The 21,246-nt window shown below is 41.3% G+C and overlaps 1 protein-coding gene across 2 annotated transcripts in view; it reads right to left on the reverse strand.

Moving 5' to 3' along the window:
* The window catches only part of SLC30A9 (solute carrier family 30 member 9), a 68,065-nt gene that overhangs the window by 36,208 nt on the left and 10,611 nt on the right, over positions 1-21,246 (reverse strand). For both annotated transcript variants that reach the window (XR_012904313.1, XM_075930514.1), the window contains exons 3-9: positions 20,699-20,761; positions 18,532-18,631; positions 14,059-14,151; positions 13,575-13,657; positions 11,553-11,611; positions 10,731-10,798; positions 3,441-3,543 (exon numbers count right to left, since the gene is read on the reverse strand). Coding sequence is in view for 1 of the 2 variants with exons in the window: in XM_075930514.1 (XP_075786629.1) it covers positions 3,441-3,543; positions 10,731-10,798; positions 11,553-11,611; positions 13,575-13,657; positions 14,059-14,151; positions 18,532-18,631; positions 20,699-20,761 (569 nt within the window). In the remaining variant the exon portion in view is untranslated. The remainder of the gene's footprint in view (positions 1-3,440; positions 3,544-10,730; positions 10,799-11,552; positions 11,612-13,574; positions 13,658-14,058; positions 14,152-18,531; positions 18,632-20,698; positions 20,762-21,246) is intronic.

Here is a 21,246-nt window from a genome sequence, read left to right on the forward strand (position 1 = left end):
TTCAGTAATATATGGGCTGAAGAGCACAAGACTGAAGTAGGCTGAACATGTGATAAAAATGGGAGAAGAATGATCAGCAAAAAAAGCCTGGGAAGACAATGACAGCAACAAAGGATACAGATGCCTCCCAACCTTTCCACACTACTGTCTCTTTCCAGAGTATGATTTGTCTTGCATGCCTCCAAATTACACCTCAGTTAAAAACTACCTGCTTACCAAATCATACAAAAATACTCTCCCTCCTTCCCCCCAAAAAAGCTCACTGCACACTGTTATGGAATAATGGCTTACTTTCTTACTTTTACCATATTATAAAAGACACCACTTGGAATATAAATATTCAACTTGCATTTCAGTATATAACAGTATAAACAAGTCACTGTCAGTATGAAATTTTAGTTTATACCAACTTCAATCATGCTTTGTATGTAGCCTGTTGTAAAAACTAGACAAAATATCTAGATGAGAAAGACCTCTGCATACCCCAGGACCTGTGGTTGAGAACCACTGTCCTAGCAGGGCAATCTGCCATGGTGGACGAGCCTCACCAGAGAGGACAGACACAGAGAGGTGAAGCAACTTGCCTTTGCCACTCTGCAGATCAGTAGCAGGGCCAAGAATTAGGGATGTTAGGTAGTGTGTAATTGACTAGTCGTGTAACCACTAGTCGTGTAACCACGGTCCCCAGCAGACGACAGGCTCCCGGACTGAAGCCGCAGCCGCGGGGGGGGTCCCGCGCCTCTGAGGCTTTGCCAGAGCAAAGCCTCAGAGGCGCGGGGAACCGCCGCTGCTGCCGCTTCAATCTGGGTGCCTGTGGTCTGCTGGGGACCGTCCCCAGCAGACCACAGGCTCCCGGACTGAAGCCGCAGCCGCGGGGGGTCCCGCGCCTCTGAGGCTTTGCTCTGGCAAAGCCTCAGAAGCGCAGGAACCCGCCTGGTGCCCCTGGTCTGCTGGAGACGGTCTCCAGCAGACCAGGGGCACCGGAGCAGCTTTCGCCCCGACTTCCGGGGCTAGACCCGGTATCTATCTTCATTTTTTACATTTACCAGTAGCTGCCTCATTTCCTACCCTAGGCTTATACTCGAGTCAATACTTTTTCCCAGTTTTTTGGGGTAAAATTAGGTGCCTCGGCTTATATTCGGTCGACTTATACTCGAGTATATACGGTACTTAGCCATTCAGTCTCCAGCCTATAACCACGCTTGGGATTCTTCTGTCCCTAGTGCAGGATTCTACACTTGTCCTTATTGAACCGCATCAGATTTCTTTGGGCCCAATCCTCCAATTTGTCTAGGTCACTCTGGACCCTATCCCTACCCTCCAATGTATCTACCTTTTCCCCTAGTGTCATCTGCAAACTTGCTGAGGGTGCAATTCATCCCCTCATCCAGGTCATTAATAAAAATGTTGAACAAAACTGGTCCTAGAACCAATCCTTGGAGCACTCTGCTAGAAACTGACCGCCAACCTGACATCGAGCCATTGATCACTACCCGCTGGGCCCAACCTTTTAGCCAGCTTTCTATCCATCTTACAGTCCATTTATCCAATCCATATTCCCTTAACTTGCTGGCAAGAATATTGTGGGAGACCGTATCAAAAGCTTTGCTAAAGTCAAGGTATATCACATCCACTGACTTTCCTATATCCACAGAGCCAGTTACCTCATCATAGAAGCTAATAAGATTGGTCAGGCATGACTTGCCCTTTGTGAATCTATGCTGACTATTCCTGATCACTTTCCCTTCTTCCAAGTGCTTAAAAATGGATTCCTTGAGGATCCCCTCCATGATTTTTCTGGGGACTGAGGTAAGACTATAGTTCCCTGGATTGTCCTTCTTCCCTGGACTCCTTTCCCCTTCATGTTAGCATCTCAGGGTATTCTGCCCATCAGGTCTCTGAGGGAGTAAAAGTCTTAGTTTCTGAAGTCCAGGGTGTGTATTTTACTACTCTCTTTTCTTCCTTTGATCAGGATCTTGAAATCTACCACTCCTGATCACTGCTTCCCAGGTTGTCACCCACCTCTACTTCCCCTATTAGTTCTTCCCTGTTTGTGAGCAGCAGGTCAAGCTGTTCATGGCCCCTGGTCGGATCCTTCAGCATTTATACCAAGAAGTTATACCCAACATTCTCCAAAAACTTCCTGGATTGTCTGAGTACTGCTGTATTGGTCTCCCAACAGATGTCAGGATGATTAAAGTCCCCCATGAGAACCAGGGCCTGTGATCTGGAAGCTTCTTCAGACAACTGAGAGAATGACTCATCTACCTCATCCACCTGATCTAGAGGCCTGTAGCAGACACCAACCACAACATCACTTCTATTGTTTGCACCTCTAAACTTAACCCATAGACTCTCAACAGGCTCTTCTCCCTCTACATATTGGGGTTCTGGGCAATTATAGTGCTCTTTTACATACAGTGCAACTCCTCCTCCTTTTCTCCCCCACCTGTTCTTCCTGAACAGTTTATAACCTTCCATGACAGCGCTCTAGTTCTCAGAACTCTCATTCATGAGTTCTCTTCTAAGAACAATCCAGGGCCACTTGCTATGTAGCCCCATTATTCTCTGACAAGGTTATGCCTAAATCACCATACAAGTGGACAAACTTAATTCTTACCCCCTTCCTTAAATGATTTCACTTCTATATTACAGCCAAAAATATATTCAAATACTACAAAAACTGCATGTCCATACTGTAAACAAGTGTGCCCTCAACAGATTATTCATAACAGCATATTATATTATCTAATACAATGCAACGCAGGAATTATTTAGTAATAAGTTAACTGAAACTTGAAGGCATGCTCTCCTAAATGTGATAATCAATGTAAGTAAAGTGTTTGATCAGCCCTGACACTGTTAAAATGTCTGTTGCACTTGTGGAAATCCAAAGCTATTCTTATTGAAGTGTTACCTGCTATTTCACTTTCTGATGAAAAGCATGCAAACCACAGATATTAATACAAATATGTCCACTGAAGTGTTAAAATAGGCAAAATCACTGCAAAATTCCACAGGTTAGAGCCAGTCTGGAGCTATGCTATTTCCAAAAATGGAAGTTACAAAATTCATCTCAGTAAGGTAAATAAAAGCCATAGAAAGAACTTGAAGGCTCAACTTTTGGTCTCCAGCCTCTCTCTCCCTTCATCTTAATAGTGTTACTTTAGAAAACATGCCCCAGGGAAGCTTCTCAGAGCAGTTCTCAGATGTCCCAACCCCTCTCAAAAATGTGCTATATGCTACTTTCCCTCTACATGTCATGTGCACTGCAGTTTTTTACCCTACTCAACTATCACCAGAAGACAGCCACTTAAGAAGATTACTCTCAATTCAGAAATTATCTACTACTAACAAAACTGTTTAAAGGGTCTGCATTCCTCCTTGGAAGCTAACTACAACTCCTTTAAGTTAAAGGGAGGAAAGGAAGCACTACTCACCTGGTTGCAAGTGTCTGCTAAAGAATGTATAGCTTCTGAAAACATGCTCGCAGAACCCGTGTAAACCCAAGCAAGTAATTTAAAGAAAAAATTCAACCCATTTCTGTAGAGAGAAGAAAGCTGAATTAGAAATATGAAAATTAACATTCAGTATTTTAAATCACAGTAAAATCAAAGGCATTTTTATAACCATAGGTTACCAAATAAGGAAATTAAATTTCACTAAATGTCAATTTATCAGTAAATAGTACATATAATGAATGTTTACACATCTTCAGCAATATTTACTAGATTAAAAACAAATTAAACAGAGTATATGGGGATATATAGTTAGTATTTTTGAGAAATGTAACTTTTATTAACTGTATATCATAAGCTATACTTTTGAAAATTGCAGTCCTTCTGCCCTCATCTTCAAGACACTGCACAACTTCTTCCCAATTTATAAACATCAGACCATCCTTGCCACCTTAGCACAACAGCACAAGCCTCAGCAAGTCCCTTCTTTCTCTCATTTAGATCTTTGTGCCTTTTTATATAAAGTCCCCCTCAATCTGAGTGTGTCAGCTGCAACCTCCCAATCTCATTTAACTGAAGTTCCTTCCAAGAATACAGAGAGGTGGTTGTTGGAGAAAGAATCATGATATTATGAAGAAAAAGTTAAATGTACTCCTCCCCTCTAAGTGTCCCAGTGTCCTTTTGTCTTTCTAAAGTGCTTTCTAGATTACAAGCTCTCTAGGAAAAGCATCATGTTGATATTTGTATCTTCTATGGACCAGAGTACAGCCCTTAATAATAAATAGTAGTATAAGCATTGGCACGTATATTTCTAAAACATTAGCTTCTTTCTAAAACTTATGATGTAGTTCAACAATTGGGTGTTGGAGACACTAGGTGAAATTCTATGCTCTGTGTTACAGTCTATCATACAAGAGGGTTATAACAGTCCTTTCTAGTTACAACTTCTTAAAATTACTGGTAATGAAGAATGCTCAAAACTGGTATTCTCAAAAGGCAACTACCAAATGTGTTTTTTAATCCTTTATAAACAAACAGTTAATGGAATGCTATAGCTGTGCTTTTTGACAAACAAAAACCAAGAAATCGAATATTGTATATCATTCTGCAACCACATATCTGCCTCTTGGGCATATACAGAATTGAGCACATTACTGATTATGATGATAATTTTAAGGACTTATCTAAGGAATTCCTAAGGTGTTATTTAAGTGCTAAGTAAATTTTTTTTTCTAATGCTTTTCATTCAAGGATTTAAATATGCTTTACAAAATTCAATTTAGTCTCATACCAAAGATGAAGGATGTATGATTTTACATTTTACAAATGGGAACACAGACATACTGGTTAATAAATAACCTAGAACCAGAGTAAACCTGTAGCAAAAGTGAAAAGACTTCAGTTGTCCAGGTTCCCAGTCCTGTGTTTAATTACAATGTTGTTCATCCTATCCATAATACACCAGTTTTAGCACTAATGAGAAATGCAAATGAGTTGCTACAGGAATCATGACCATACTTTCCTGACTAAATGCAAAAAAGTTACATTGCTACAAGAAAAGGGGGGAGGGATGTTAGTCTGTTTATCTGAAGATCTAATACAGCTGTGGGATTCCTTCCTTTGAAGATGACAAAGGAGACACACTCAACAGGAGTGATGCCATTTTACTGCATGCCTCCAAATTCCAGATTTGAGGACAATACATTTGAGGGCTATGCAAAAATCTGCATACTAATTTGAGGTGTTAGAACCCAACCTAACTTCTTTCTCAACTGTAAAATGCTTTGAGAGCTACTTGTGAAAAAAACTAGGTAACCGTTATATATTATTGTGCAGCCTAGGTTAGAGACAGTAAACACGGATCAGGGAGACAGATTCAGAGAGCTATTCAAGAAAGAATCTACCATGGTAACCCTAAGAGCATCCTTATGCCTAAGGAAAAGGAGCTCCCTGATGCCCAACAGTGAGTTTCACCTGAATTGACAGCTCACAATTGTTATAATTAGTATCTCAAAGGTGTCATGTAAGATGTCATTGGAAAACTAATAACTCATTGATAAAACATACATCACACAAGAAAAATGATCAATCCACAAAAAATTACAGATGCGTATGACTAAAATGCATTTAAAACCAAGCATGCCAGAGGGATTGATCAATGGGTTTTTTCCAATCAAAGGAATGTGGTCCTGACTGCATCAATGTGTCTCCCATATAAATTGAGCAAGGTGTAATCAAAGAAAGAAAAGAACATTGCATGTCAGGCAAACAAAGGCATCAGGACAGCAAGTGGAATAAAAGTGATCATTTAGAGAGGCCTTCACAGATACAAAATCTGTATCTGTATCCAATTTAACAATCCCAGTGTGGGGAATGGAGACTGCAAAGGCAAGAAACCTTCCTGCATTTCAAAGCAGAGACAATGAACTTAAAGAGACACAATTTTCAAAGAAAGGAGCAGAGAATCCTTAAGTTATCCTTCACCTGAGACTAGAACAGTGTTTCTCAACCTTTTTCTTATAAAGTACCCCTTTTAAAAACAAAAGTATAAATACCTCCTTTAAAAAAAAATAGCAGTACCCCTAATACCTACAATTTTCAGACACACACAATTTTTTTCTACTATTGCAACACATTTGTTTAAACAACTTAATTGTAGCCGGGCTGGCGATGAAATTTTTGGTTATAAAAAGTACAAAAATAATAAAGCGCTGTAAAACTTACAACAAAAATTCAGTTTTTTCCAAATTTCAGTTGTGTTGAAGTACCCCACAGACTTCTCTCAAGTACCCCTAAGGGTACTTGTACCACTGGTTGAAAAACACTGGACTAGAAAAACAAGCATCTTTCCTTTTTGAAAAAAGGTAGACACTTGAGGAAAGGTCTGAAATCTGAGACATTCTGGCATGGCAACATCCACGGTCTGACAGGGCCATGGTTATTGCTGGAAGCCCTGGCTCACCAGGGTCAGGAGCACAGTCCAGGCCAGGGCTGAGAGTAGAGCCCAGTGTCTGAGGATGGCACCCAGGAGCAGCTTTGGACCTCTCCTAGTCCAGCAAACTCCCTGGTTCAGGACTGCTCAGGTCCCAAGCATGCCAGGGAGGTACAGCCTGTGCCCTAAACAAAGGCTGCAGCTTGTTACATTATGTGTTAGCCAGTAGAAACAGTATTTTTACTTTATTTGTAACCATTTCTATCTTTACCTCTAATATTTGAACTCAGAACATCTCAAGTGAATTAGGGTATGTCTACACTACAAAGTTAATTGGAACTAACAGCCATTAGTTTGAATTAACTTTAATAGGGGCTACACATACAAACCGCTAGTTCGAATTTAAATCGAACTAGCGGAGCGCTTAATTAAAACTAGGTAAACCTCATTCTACCAGGAGTAATGCCTAGTTCGAATTAAGTAGTTCGAATTAAGTGCTGTGTAGCCACTTAATTCGAACTAGTTGGAGGCTAGCCCTTCCCAGGTTGCCCTGGTGACCACTCTGGGCTAAAACAGGGAAACTCTTCTGCCCCCCACCTGGCCCCGGAGCCCTTAAAGGGGCAGTCTGGCTACAGAGCTTGGGCCAGTTGCAAGCCTGCAAGCACCCAGCCAATAGACCCTGCACCTGGCATGGCATGAGCCAGCCACCCAGCCCTCCACCTCTTCCCAGGACCAGGCTGACGGCTCACAGGAGCCTGCCAGGGGCCGCAAGAGGCGGGCGCCCGCCTGGTCTAGTGCGGAGACAGTGGACCTCATCGAGGTTCGGGGGAGGGGGGAAGCCTCCAATATCCACAAGTTCCACACTAGGCACAGGAAAGCAGCCATCTAGGGCAGGATAGCTGCCAGCCTGGCCACCAAAGGCCACATGCAAACCCAGGAGCAGGTTTGCATGAAAATCAAGTTGGTCCAGTGAGACCCCCGACCCTGAGCTTAGAACATAAGAATGGCCATACTGGCTCAGACCAATATTAACTTCTAGAATAAGAACATATAGGATACATTTCTTCCCAAGATTTTGGAAAAGTTATAATTTTTAAAATTAAACCACTGCAAATACTCTCTTAGAAAGTGCCACCTCAAACATAACAATGTTAGCATGACAGTATAGTAACCTCTAGTAAGCCACATAATAAAATATTTATATCCTTGATATTTATGCTATTTGGCAAATATTGGGGTTTTTTTCTGCTGTGTTCTTCTAATTGATCGTGAAATACAGCTTTTGTTTGCTGTGTTTACGCACAGATACCTGCTGTTAGCAATCTATGAAGGTAGTTACACTTCAGTTAAGACACAGGGCTTGTCCCCAAAATATTGATGAGTCTCAGAAACCCACTTTGAGGGCATGTACATGAGGGTTATTGTACATTTATTTAATGGACAACATAGAGTGGTTAATAACAGAATCACTTGAATGAGAGAAAAGGGAAATTTACAGTCAAATTACTTTCCTTATCTTTCTGTCTGAACAAACAGGAGTAGGATCTGTAAAATTGCAGTTTCTCTTATAATCCCAAAAATTACTATTTTTCTAATATTTCTTGCTATTTTACTTATTTATTACACCTTCCTTTAAATCTGAGAAAATATTCACACTTTTCAAAAAAAATGAAGTGAACGTGTTTAAAAGATTCACTATACTTACGATGACCATACGTCCCTTTTTTCCAAGACAATCTCGGATTTAAGGGTTCTGTCCCGGTGTCCACATAAAGGTGGCAAATGTCCTGGAAAACCCATTGGGATCCAGCTACAAACAGCACCATCATTTCCCCCCCTCTCCAGGACACACTCGCAGACACCCAGCGCTAGCAGCAACACCCCACCTCCACCCAGCACGTAAGTGGCTCCCTTGCTTCTTTGAGCGGGCACCCAGGGTCACTGCTGGTGGCGTGCAGCATCAGGGTGGTCAAATATTGGAATAAATTGCCAAGGGAGGTGGTGGAATCTCCCTCTCTGGAGATATTTAAGAACAGGTTAGATAGACATCTGTCAGGGATGGTGTAGGTGGAGCTTGGTCCTGCCTTGAGGGCGGGGGGCTGGACTCGATGACCTCTCGAGGTCCCTTCCAGTCCTATTATTCTATGATTCTATGATTCTATCTGGAGCACCAAGCTCCACTGCAGCACACGCCACTGTCTGGCATGCCACCTTCCCATGGCCCTTCCCTTCCGCTGCGAGATTGCCTCCGCCATGCACAGCCTCCAGCCTGGCCTCGTCCTGTCACAGGCAGCCGCCACCGCTGCCGGAGGGGGAGGGGTGCTTGTCAGAGCCAGTGAGCCACTCCTGGTAGCTGCCGCCAGAGTCCCAGCAGAGACCGTGCAGAGCCCAGCTGGACTGCTGCAGACCGGGGTACGTTCAGGCTCTGCCAGTGTACGCTTTGCATGGTCCTTCCCCCCACCACCATCACCGCCCCTTTCCACTCCACTGGGGAAACAGCAGTGCATGGACCCGCTCACACAGCCATGCTTCACAAGCCCCATGAGGGCAGAAGGCAGTGAAAAGGGCAGGAGTCAGGACAGCAGAGGAAGGGGGGGGGGCAGGAGGGCAACTGGCACCAGGGGAACTGATGGTGTAAGGGGAGGAGACAAGGCAGCAGAGGGAAAAGATAGATGTTTGTAAGATAGTTAATAACTTGGATGCCACAGTGGCACATCCAAACAAGCCAAATGAACTCAGTACTGATGCACAACATTCATTCCGCTCGTGGGAAGAAACTTACAGGGAACACTTCCCCCAGCCTTCTCTCCCCCCGAGTTAATGTGACACAAATTGGGTTAATGCAATTGCAGGATAGTTGCATGAGGGGAGTTGGGGGCCAAACTCATCCCTATTGGTAGGAGGATGGTGGGAAAAGTTCTTAGAGGGGGATCACATGACCCCTTTTACTTCTGGTCATGTGTCCATCTTGACCCCGACAGTGTTACCTCCAGAGGCATGGCTAATGGGCAGGGCTCGACAATCTATGTAATCTACTCGCTCACGGCGAGCAGATTACATCCTGGAAGAGCCGGATTCGGGCAATCTGCGCATGCGCAGAACTATCTGCACATGCACAGAACACCGGACAGTGCTAAAGGGGGTCAGAGGCATGGATAATAGTGGTCAGGGGGTGTTGCTAATGTGTCCCTAATTTTGGTTCAGAAAATATGGTCACAACTATGCTCCTCTAAAAAGTTGTATTATTTTTGTTTGTTTAGAAATATTCAGTCTCAACTTCCTTTTCTTGTAGGTAAATTCTGCAGAAAACTATTGATAGTTCTCAATCAGGTTTATTTAAAGGTGAGGTTTTTGTTTTATTCAACTCAAACTCCTGATAAATATTTAGGGAAGAAATCACCTTTGTGAAAAATTCAACATTCCTCCCCTTCTTCTGATGGGGTTCTTAAGAAAACTCTCCAGCAAAAGCAGACACAACATTTCTAACTTGAAAAACAACAAACTTGTTTCAAAATATATGAAGCCCTCTTTCTACATCATACAAACACAGGAGGGGCTTTCCTATGCCATTCACCTTCAAGAATTTTGGTTGCTACTTTAACCATTAATTGTTTAGCTGACCAGCTTTGAAAAACTAGTCCCTCTCTGATCTCAAAATATAGATTAATGTACTCCTAAAAAGGAGCCTCAGTTTGTCAAGACGTGCAAATGAATACATTAATTTCAACTAAGATTCGAGTCTACAGACTGGAATAAACTATCTAGGGAGAATTTTGCTAATTATTACTATAAACTACATTGCAGATTATGTACAGTGAAAAATCATGTTTCTTTTTACAAACGATAAGTGGAGTTTTTATACATTTATAATACTCCACAGAATACCAGAATACAAAATCTATACTGATTATCTCCTAAAAGTAATTAAAGCGTAACAAGACCTAACTGCTATCACTTGTTTTATTATATTACAGAGAAAGAGAAGTGAAACTAATGTTTTTTTGCTGCTCTTCAAGTTTCCTTTGCCAATGAGAGATGCTGGATTCTCCACACTTTGGAAACTCATGCCATTTATTTAACTAGTACCTAAATACTGACTTAAAGCCTAGTAAAGGCACCCATTTAAAAAAAAAATTGTCCTTAATTTAATGTAATTAAATTAATTAGGCTGTTTTCTGGGTCACATTGCCGTAGCAAAGATGGGATCTTCAGCAAATTTCATAGCTGCAGAATTATAAAAAACATTAGGATCTGTAACTCAAATATACAGACTATTTCCATTTCTAGGATATACAATTTTTTACTATTGTATTTACAAAACATTTACTTTTTAAACTTACATGCAAATAGCAACCATCACCACCTTTCCTGGTCCCTTGAGCATCATTGCAGCTGTGCTGGAACGGGGCTAGATAGAAATGAGAGAATGCTAAAAGAAATTCCTAAACTGAAACAATGAAGTAGTAATATAGCTAAAACCTGGTTTTATGAAGACTGTCTACTGTATACCACATAAAATAACATTTAGTACTAGAAGTCCTGTAGCTGCTGAGGTATCACTCTGCATAATCCAATAGTTTATCATGGACAGCTCACTAGATTTACCATGTCATTTCATGCATAATTAAGATACCTAGTTTTAGTGTAGAAGTTCCCAAACTGGGGTCTATGGAGCTCTTGACCATCCCCATGAAATTAACCACTCCTTTTCAGCTCAACAGAAAGTGTAGGAATAGCTGTGAAGGTGGTTAAGTAAGCATAGCAGCTTCCACCAGAGGCCACTGCAACCATAAAAAGAGTGAAAAGAGGAACCAGGATCCAGCAGAAAGCCATGTCAGGAATCACTCAGCAGGACTGGATTTAGGAGCTCATTCACCTAGGGAATTTGGGGAAAGGGAAGCAAGGAAGCCAAAAGAAGCTGAGGAAATTATTTTAACTTTGTGTATTGTACACATCGAGCAAGTTGCCAGAGACCTGGGATGGAATCACAGTGAGACAACCATTAGAAATCTGGGAGAGAAGATCCACAAACCAAACTCATTACAAAAGGGTCATGAGATGATATTTTCAGATTCCTCTGAAATAGTGGTGTGTTTGTGCTCTAAGCAAACATGCACATACCTGAATGATGATTTCTCCAAAGGAATAAATTGTTCTCTTACCTTAGTATTCCCAAGAAAATCTTTGTACTCCTTTAATAGCTTTTGGTTTTTAAACAGATCTGCAATAAGACAACTCTAATTACATATAGTACTTGTGTCATCTGAAGAAGTGGGTTGAGCCCACAAAAGCTCATGATACATGTGTTTGCTAGTCTTTAAGGTGCTACTAGACTATTTGTTGTTGTTTAAGTTTTTTCATATAGCACTTAGCAACTGAAAATAAATTTCAGAATTTCAAGATCTCTTATTTGCACAACTCAGGTACATTTTCTACTACATACGAATGCACTGATATTAAACAAGACGATCTGGTCAAATTTAGATTTCTTGACAAATCTCTGTTTCTTAACAGAATCCAGTTAAAACACAGTAAATACTCTGCATTGGAACTGAAACTGAAAATTATCCTCTTTTTGAAAAATGCTGACAAATGTCTTAGTTGACTCATCACATCTAGAAAAATAATTTAAGTTTAGAAATGAGATTCTGTAGGTCATCTCTGAGAGATGCCACACAATCTCCAGCCCAGGGGGAAGAGTGGTATGGTAGCTCTAAACCAGTTTTGCAGCCTTCTAATTCTGGGATGTTCTGCAGGTCCTGGCATAAAACAGAGAGCCCCTGAGGGTCTAGGTAACAACAGTCTGTCTCATTGCTGCCCACAATCTCCACAGTTCTATGTGCTATGATCCTGCCCTTGACATTCTTCCCCCACTATTGACACATCTGTCAGGGTTTGTAAAAGGGTCTTTGGACGGTAGCCTTACAGCTGTCCTCCCACAGCTGCTGTGCTGGACGATTTATCCCATGATCAGATCTGGCCTTCTAGCACACCTTTATGTAGTTCTGTTTCTTTCACCCAGAGTAAAAGGCCAAAGCAGTGGGGAAGATCTTCAGCACCCTCAACTTCAGAACCCTTTTTCCTATACTGGTGTGCTATCACAAATATTATTCTTATTATTCGTAATACTACAGCACTATTCATGAACCAGGACACCATTGTGTTACACAAAAGGAGCATAAAAGATGGTCCCTGTCCCAAAGAGTTCACGATCTAAGTAGAATACAAGAGAGGATAGACTGGTACAGACAGACAGGGGAATACAAGGAAACAATATTAATCAGCCTGACTGGTAATTCCCATTTCAAAAGGACAGTGCTCTAATGCAAGAAATGTGAGCCAGGGTAAATGCATGTTACCACTCAGATTTTATTATTCAATTTTCAGTCTTGCTTTCACATTAAGATCTGGTAGCTAACTTTTCTGATTCATCTTTGCAATATTTGACAGTTTCTAGCCTTAATAACTTTAACAAACACTTGCAGACATGAGTAAGTTTATTCCTCTTCTAATGGGACTACACCTGTGTTAAGTTAAAAAGGTGCTATGTGTTTGCAGGATCAGACCCTGTTTCCTTTCAGCTTTTTCAATAGCAAACTTATTTCTAAGAAAAGACTTCTAATTTTAAAGTTGCATAACCTCAAAGAATATTATTTCTGCTAGAATTTTAATTGGCCAATGTTTCCAACAAGTGACAAAATTGAATTCGTTATAAATACTGAATTGGCTGAGTTGTTGTAATCAAATGTTGCCGAGATTATGAATAAAATCTACAATTTTGGTGTAAAGAAAATAGAGGATCCTCCATCAGAATACAGACTTTTAAAAACAGTGGACTAAAGTTACATAAGATGAAGATATCCTGAATCAGTAGTTCAAATAGTGCAAAACAGAAAAAAGTCCAAGCTTGAGTATTTTTGTAAATTTTCAAAAACAAAATAAAAGCTTTGCTCAAGGTTGTTTACCAATACTTACAAATTAATCCACAAAAGCAAGGATAAATTCAGTTAAGATTAACTCATTTAAACACACCACATATATGTCCTGCATTCACACATTTCTCATTGGCACAACTATACCTCAAAAGCATATGTATGTTAGACATCCAAACAAAGGCATGTTTTATTCTCCCAGGTGGGGCAAGAGATTGGAATTTTGTTGACATCTGAAAACACTACACTTACTTTCTCTGTATTCTATCTCTGCTTCTTTACGCCGTTTCCTCTCTCTAGCAAGAGCCTCTGGGCTTCCCCAAACTTCTAGAGACCTGCACAAAATACAAATAATTTAGAAATCCTTTTGATTCCCACACACTATATTGTATAATTGTTTGCTAAGAATGTAAAATTTTTAATTACATAACCCAAGCCTTCATTAACAATAGAGTAGCATAACAGCTTTTCAGTATTTCTCTGGAAGAAATCCACCTAGATTTATCTCACAGAATAAAATAGTTTAGGGGAAGAGTTAGATTTCCCTTTGGATATACAATGTGATCCTTCAAATTTGTACAATGTACCGAATTACTATGATAGTGGGCACATATATATATGCACTTAGAGAAGCAGAGTACTACTGCCCTTTCAAATAGAAAGCAAATCTTTTACATGAGATAAGGTGTTAAGTAATTGAACTTATCAAATAATTTCCTTTTTAAACAATTCTTACTTTGTCTCCACATCTGATCTCAAAAACACAGTAAAAGCTTCAGTGTCCTCATGGGGGCTCCGTCGTCTGATTTTCCTCAGCTGTTCTAGATCACTATTGAAGGATAGAAACAAATGGAAGCAACAAAAAACATGTTCATGCTACACAAAGAAGATCAAACGTATCGATCCTTAGAAAAACAAAACAAAAAAAAAAACCCTATGTTCCAAAATCTACCCTAAATTCTTCCTTAACATGGCAAGTTTAAAAAAATTAACAAGAAATGGAGGTTTCCCATTTAAAACGCAATCCTGGCCTTTACAACATCCTCTAGCAAGGAGTTCCATAGGTTGACTATGTATCATGAGAAGTAGGAATATTAATATGTCCTCATGTACACGATCAATGATGTGACCCTAGGTGCTGACAGGGGGCAGGGCTCAAACACACAATGTCAGGCTCCAGGGGCTGATGCCTTACCCATTAGGCCACAATGTGAGGCCTGGGCTCATCAGTTAACCTGCATGGTCGGTCGGACGCACGCACGCACACACGCCCCACCCTACAGAGGTAGGGTAGACTTCCGATAATCCGGCACCCCAGGGGGTGTCAGATTATCGGGAGGTACTCCGGCAGGGTGCTGTGACAGGTCTGCCGGGACCTGCACTGAGTGGGGGGGTGGGGGGGGGTTGGCGGGAAATGGCGCGGGGAGGGGTGAACTCTCCGCCATATTGCGGGGAGGCGGTGGAAGTCCTGCGCAGCCAGCTTGCAAGCGGTGGCGGTGGAGAGGGGGCAAGAGGCAGGCAGCTATTTAGGGTGGGTGGGAAACGCTGCCTGCTTCTCGCCCCCTCTCTGCCGCCACCTCTGGGCAGCTCCAATTGTCCGGCTGGCCGGAGCACTTCCGGGTTCCAGTTGGTGCTGGACTATCAGGAGTGCCGGACCACTGGATACCGGACAATTGGAGTTTTAATGCAGTAGGGGAGAGAGAGGTGGGAGCGAGTGCCTGTAAGTGCTATAAAAGTCACCAAATGTTCATATTTACTAAAGAGACACAAGGTGACGAGGAAATATCTTTTATTGGACCAACTTTTGCTAGTGGAATGGACAAGATTTTCAGCATCACAGAGCTCTTCCTCAGATTTGAAGAAGTGTCTGAGCTAAAGAAAAAGTGGACATATAGTTAAGTAGAAGGATGATCTCTTATGTGGGAAGCCCTTCTGCTTAACAGTATGTCCCCTCTTATATGTGGCTCAAGACACTCAGGTTATGTTCTCCAGACTTAAGGAAGAACTCTGATGATCAGTGTAACACTGCACCCCATCTTCTTCACAGTGATACTATGACAGTCATGATATATTTTATGCAAGATAAGTCATGTTAAATGTCATCAGAAAGGTTATGAATAGCTGAATTTGTATCTGAAGTTACACATACTCACTACATAGCTATTTCACATGTAGCTATCTTGGGCAATGCCCAGTAGGCAAAATGTTCTCGGTCTAGAAAGCTGGCTGGAAAGGGCCCATGCATGTTAATGAGACATTAGGAAGAAACAATAGGTCTTAAGAGAAGTTTATCTCCCACCTGATGAGCCTCCTGTGAATGCTCCAAATAGCCAGTGGAGAGAACTGCTGTGATAAGTAATCAAGGTGCTGGATTCCATCTTGAGATGTCAGTATTTTTCCACTGACAAGCATAGGAGACAAGATTTAAACAAAGGGTTCCCGCCATATGCAAAAGCTAGGCAGGGGAAGAACAAAGACTAAACTTGGGGAAGTGTTAGATCCAGGCTAAAGGGATTTTTAGCCTGTGAATGGAATTCCTGGGGATTCCAAGGTATAAGCAAGTGTAGATTGCCAGTTAAGGATTTGCAGCCTGCTTGTATCATTTCTTATGGTGAGAATATGCTGTTCACATCCAACATTTTTAGTATATCAAGGTAGATTTGCATTTTTTATTTGCTAGGTAATCTGCTTTGGTCCATTTGCTGTGCTTATAACTACAAAAGATGGATTTTAAGTGATAAAATCAAAAACGAATGTATTAATCTAAATAAAGTGTATGGAAATCAAAATTGTTGCATATTCCTTTCCACGCTAAGGGGGAAAGGGTGAATTTTATGATCTTATGCTGAACAGCTCTCTAGCCAACACAAGACGATATAACTTTGGGTTTATACTCCAGAAAAGGTGTGTGCCTGGCGGTACCCCAGTTGAAGCCTTCCCATGCAGGAGCTGGTCAAAGTGCCTGCCTGCATGCAACTGCAGTTGGGTATGTCCCTGCCTACTTCTATATATGCTGGTAAAAGAGCAGGCTAGAGAGAGCTTTGCAATGTGTCCCAGCAGTACAGTGTTACAGGGAGCCCAGGCTGGTGGGTCAAGGAGTTGAGTGGTACCCCAAATCCAGCTGGCACCTCCAAGAGAACACCTCACACTCAAAACCTTGTCCCTTCCACCAACTGAAGACGGTCCAATAAAAGACATTATATCTCACCTACTTCTGTGTCTCATATCCCAAGAGCAACATACCACCACAAACTAGAGACATTAAATTGCGGGTAATCAGATAATTGATTAGTCGATGGAATTTCCATCGACTACTCGATTAGTCAATAAGGGAGAAATCACAGAGCTGCAGCAGGGTTAGCTCCTGGGCTGGGAGCTAACCCTGCTGCATCTCTGCCTATTAAACGTATTAAAAGCCACTAGGCTCTTAATATATTTAAAAGGCTCTTAATATATTTAAAACTGACCAGTAGTTGGGGGACCGGTTGTGAACTGGGAATCAGCTGAATCCCAGTTCACACCCAGATCCCTCCCCACTGTGCCTCTGCTTTTTTAATGTATTAAGAGCCGCCAGTTGCTTTAAAAAGCAGAGGCACAGCGGAGGGACCAGGCACAAGCCAAGTAAGCTGATTCCTGGCTCACTGTCTGTACTGCTCTCTACACCTCTACCTCTTTTGCCTCCTCCCCCCCACCCCCACCAGAGACAGTGCTGGGGGGAACTGTCTTCTTAAGCCAGCTCCCCCCAGCATCAGCTCCTGCTCCCCAACCCCTCCGCCTGCCTCTCTCTGATAGGTCAACTAGTTGTTTACATCCCTACCACAAACACTGACAACTTACAGAATCTGTCTGATAATTATTAAATAAGTAAGATCACATTTAAATTGTATTGCATAAATGGAAGACATGCCAGAGATAAGTACACAAGCAACAATAAACAGTCCAGAATGTTCACTATTATCTTGACTTAATTAGATGAGAGTTAAATCTTATTCTGGAAAAATAGAGTAAGCATTTGTAAACCAATATAATACTAAGTTTGTAAAGTTTAACAGGGAGCTCTCTTTGGCTTCTTAGAGGCCTTCATATTTCAGAGATTTTCATGGTTTCTAACTATTGCTACAAGGTTGTTTGTGCCCCTGTGAAAAGCTGACTGTTCCAGAGCCAGCATTTTCTCTTCAGTGACTAATAGGATTTGCAGCTTCTTGGCATGCAGATTCCACACTTTAGGGAACAGGAAGTGTAGAAGTTTTGGAGAAAAAACTTAAATGAAATTCATTTTGTTTTAATAATACATATATTAAACTATTACAATGCCCCTTGAAAATGTGTAGGAAAAAGTTTGAATCCATCAACCACTATGACTGCAATTAACTTGAAGCTTTGCCATTTTCAAATGAAACGCCAACTCAGCCTACAATTTGTGTATACAGGCAGTCCCCGAGTTACGCGGATCCGACTTATGTCGGATCCACAGTTACGAACAGGGCTTTTCTCGCCACAGAGGACGCAGCAGCGGGACGCCCAGATGCGCTACGGTCCCGCCGCCCGCGTCCTCCGGGGTGAGAAAAGCTGCTCTGCGTCTCCCTGGTCTGCTGGGGGGGGGGAAGCCCCCCCAGCAGACCAGGGAGACGGGGAGCAAAGCCGCGGAGCACGCAGGCAGCGGGACAGCCGCGGCGCGCCTGGGCTGTCCCGCTGCCCGCGTCCTCCGTGGCTTTGCTCCGTGTCTGGTCTGCTGGGGGGGGGGGGGGGGGAGGGCGCAGCTAGTGCGCCCCCTCCCCCCCCTCCCTCCAGCAGACCAGGCTTTTCTCCCGGACGATGCCTGGGGTAGAGCAGCTGGGGCACTGCTAGGTTGGTCCCGCAGCATCGCTCCTCGGCGCTATGGGACCAACCCAGCAGCACCCCAGCTGCTCTGCCCCAGGCGTCCCCAAGTCAGCCGCTGCTGAAACTGACCAGTCAGCCGCTGGTCAGTTTCAGCAGCGGCTGAATCTGGACGCCAGTTCCGACTTACATACAAATTCAACTGAAGAACAAACCTACTGTCCCTATCTTGTACGTAACCCAGGGACTGCCTGTATTGGAATGCTGCCTAAACACTTCTGTCAGGATTAGTGCCACAGGGGGCTAAGCCATTCTATCCACTTCTGAAACACATATGAACAAGTCAAAAATATACAGGCAATTGTACTTGAAGTCACTTAAGCAAATGTACCTGGATTTAAGACAGAACTCGTTTATTGCTCGGACACCAGTGATGAAATTATTTTGTGTGTATTTTGGTCCATATTCTCTCTTTTTAAGAACGGCTTTAACTAAAAAAAAAAAAAAAATTAAAAAAAAAATTTTTTTAAAAGAAGAAAGAAAGAAAAATGGTAAATATCACCAAGTGCAATTAAAAAGACACGGAGCCTGCTACATTATATGCCCTGAAAGACAAATCAGCCTTATAAGTAAACCATGGGAAATCATGAATTTAGCCCATTAATTTAAAGGGAGATATGAAAGTTCTTCCCTTCTGCCAAGGATTCTGGGATAAAGATGTTTAGTGACAGAAGTACACAAAGGTACTTTGCAGTTTGTAGCAGACAGAAATGTTTATCATTTTCTGGACAAAATGTAAATAAGAACAAAGTAATTCAATGGTTAACATTTAATATATTAAAAATTATTATGGAAACAAAAAAAATATATAAACATAAGCTCTAATCAGTCACTGATGACCAAAGACTTATAAATTAGTTTATTACTGCAGATCTTTTCAAAACTAAACCAGAACTGAAAAACTGTATCCTCCATTATTTTTCAGGAAGAACGGCTCTTGCGCAAGAGGGGGGGTTTGTGCAGAAAGGAGCCAGCTACACAGCTCCTTTTTGCGCAAGAGCCTCTTGCGCAAAAAGGGCGCCTACTTTAATTATGCAAATGAAGCGCAGCAATATGCTAATCTGCTCTGCATTTGCATAGGCTTTTGCGCAAGAGAGGTGCAGTGTAGACGTAGCCTAAGATTGCTTGGGCAATGGAATAGAAAAGAACATTTGTCAAATAGAGAAAATAGCTCTGGAATGTTTTTTTTTTTTTCTTTCAACAAACTCTCTAGTGAGCATATGAACATCCATATTTTAGAGTATACATCAGCAACCTTTCACAAAGTACCCACTCAAATCAACATGGAAGACAAATCTAAAGAATAATTTCAGGTTGAGTTCCCAAGGAAATGTTAAAAATTTTGCGATAAATAACCCATTAAAGATCACACAAATTGTAAGGTGAAGATTGTTCCCTTTTTAGAATTTTCAATGCTTCATTACTGCATTAAGATCTGTAACAGTAAATAGTTAGGATACTATTGTGCTTAAAGGCCTGTATAGCTCCATTGAGCTAAACATCATACAAAAACAGAGAGAGAATCCTTTCCATGAAGGGCTTACAATTTAAAGACACAAATGCTGTGTCTTCACTAGGAAAAAGGTCTTGGTTTGCTTTAGAGTGAGTTAGCTCTCCGGTAATACAAAGTACACCTTTCCTTATGAACAATACATGCCCAAACTGATGAAGATTATGAGATATGAACACAATACACAGGCAAAACATAGAGTGAAGAATTGACACAGCTTTGTTAAGTACATGTTCTGTATGTGGGGAAATGGAAGCAGCGACAGTTTATTAAGGAAGTAAAAAAAGAAAAGAGGAGGAATAGACACAGAATGTCAACTGTCTAGACCAACAGCAGAATGAATTTTGTAGGTACTGAGGAAGAGGCAAGTCTTTAAAAATTATTTAAAGGAAAATAAAGCAGCAAGAATTCAGATTTTATCAGGGAGATTTTCCCATGCATAAGGTGCAGACCATTCCTAATAGACTTGTTGCTGTTTTATACCATAACAACAGGAAGCAGCGAGAGAGGAGGGCTCGATGCTGGAAGTGAAAGAAGAGACCAAAAACCTGTTTTGCCCATGTTGAGTTTAAGATGTTAACCACACATTCATGAAGAGATGTAAGACAGGCCAAGATACTAGACTGGATAATGAGGGAGACAAATCATAAAGCTATATATCAACTGATGAACAATCAGCTTCAAATGGTAATTAAAGCCATGTTTATGGCAGCAATACAATTTCTCATTATTTGCTCCACTTCTGAGTAGCGCCATTTTCCCCAAACATTCTCTAAAATACAGACATCAAAAGTTACATGGGAATGTTTTTCCACAAATGTTTATGTAAGCCCAAGACAAGAACTACCATACATACTTCCTACTGACTGATGCGCCTCCTAATGTTCAATTATTTCCTTCAAGTCTTGTATCTTCTAAAGTTGAAAAGATACTTTAAAAGACAACTCCATACTAAGAACTATAACATTGCAACATAATATATATTTACCTTTTACTTGGATTGGCTCTTGCAATATAAGTGGTTTTTGGCCTGCACTGCTAGGATCCCGTGCTGTAAAACATAAAAAAAAAAACCCTCACTGCTGATACATGTAAACAATTTTAATTAAATGAGAAGAAAGAATATTTGTAATTGCCACTGGGTGGATTTGAACCTAGGACCTCTAAAGCAGAGTATAGGAGCCTCTACCCTCTTGAGCTAAAAGGCAGTGGCTCCTAGCCCATGCTGTAGAGGTCTCTTGGTCTTAACTTTTGCTGTGGTTTAGGTACCACTTGCATTTCTCAATAATCACACTAGGTGTGTGGATTACATATTGTTAGCAAGGCCAACAGAAACTTGCTTGTTAATTAAAAATTGACTATGTTTAGCTCATTGTGCAATATTTGTTAATACTCAGATCATGTGAATTTGATAATGTATAAATACACATTAAGTTACAACTGAAGAGTTGCAATCTGATATTCAACAAAGCTGTTAGCATACAATACAGTAAAAACCCCTATTTGAAAATTATCATAAATCAAAAATTTTTCAGT

This window comes from Pelodiscus sinensis, chromosome 5 (assembly GCF_049634645.1).
Source record: "Pelodiscus sinensis isolate JC-2024 chromosome 5, ASM4963464v1, whole genome shotgun sequence".
Classification (NCBI taxonomy): Eukaryota; Metazoa; Chordata; order Testudines; family Trionychidae; genus Pelodiscus; species Pelodiscus sinensis.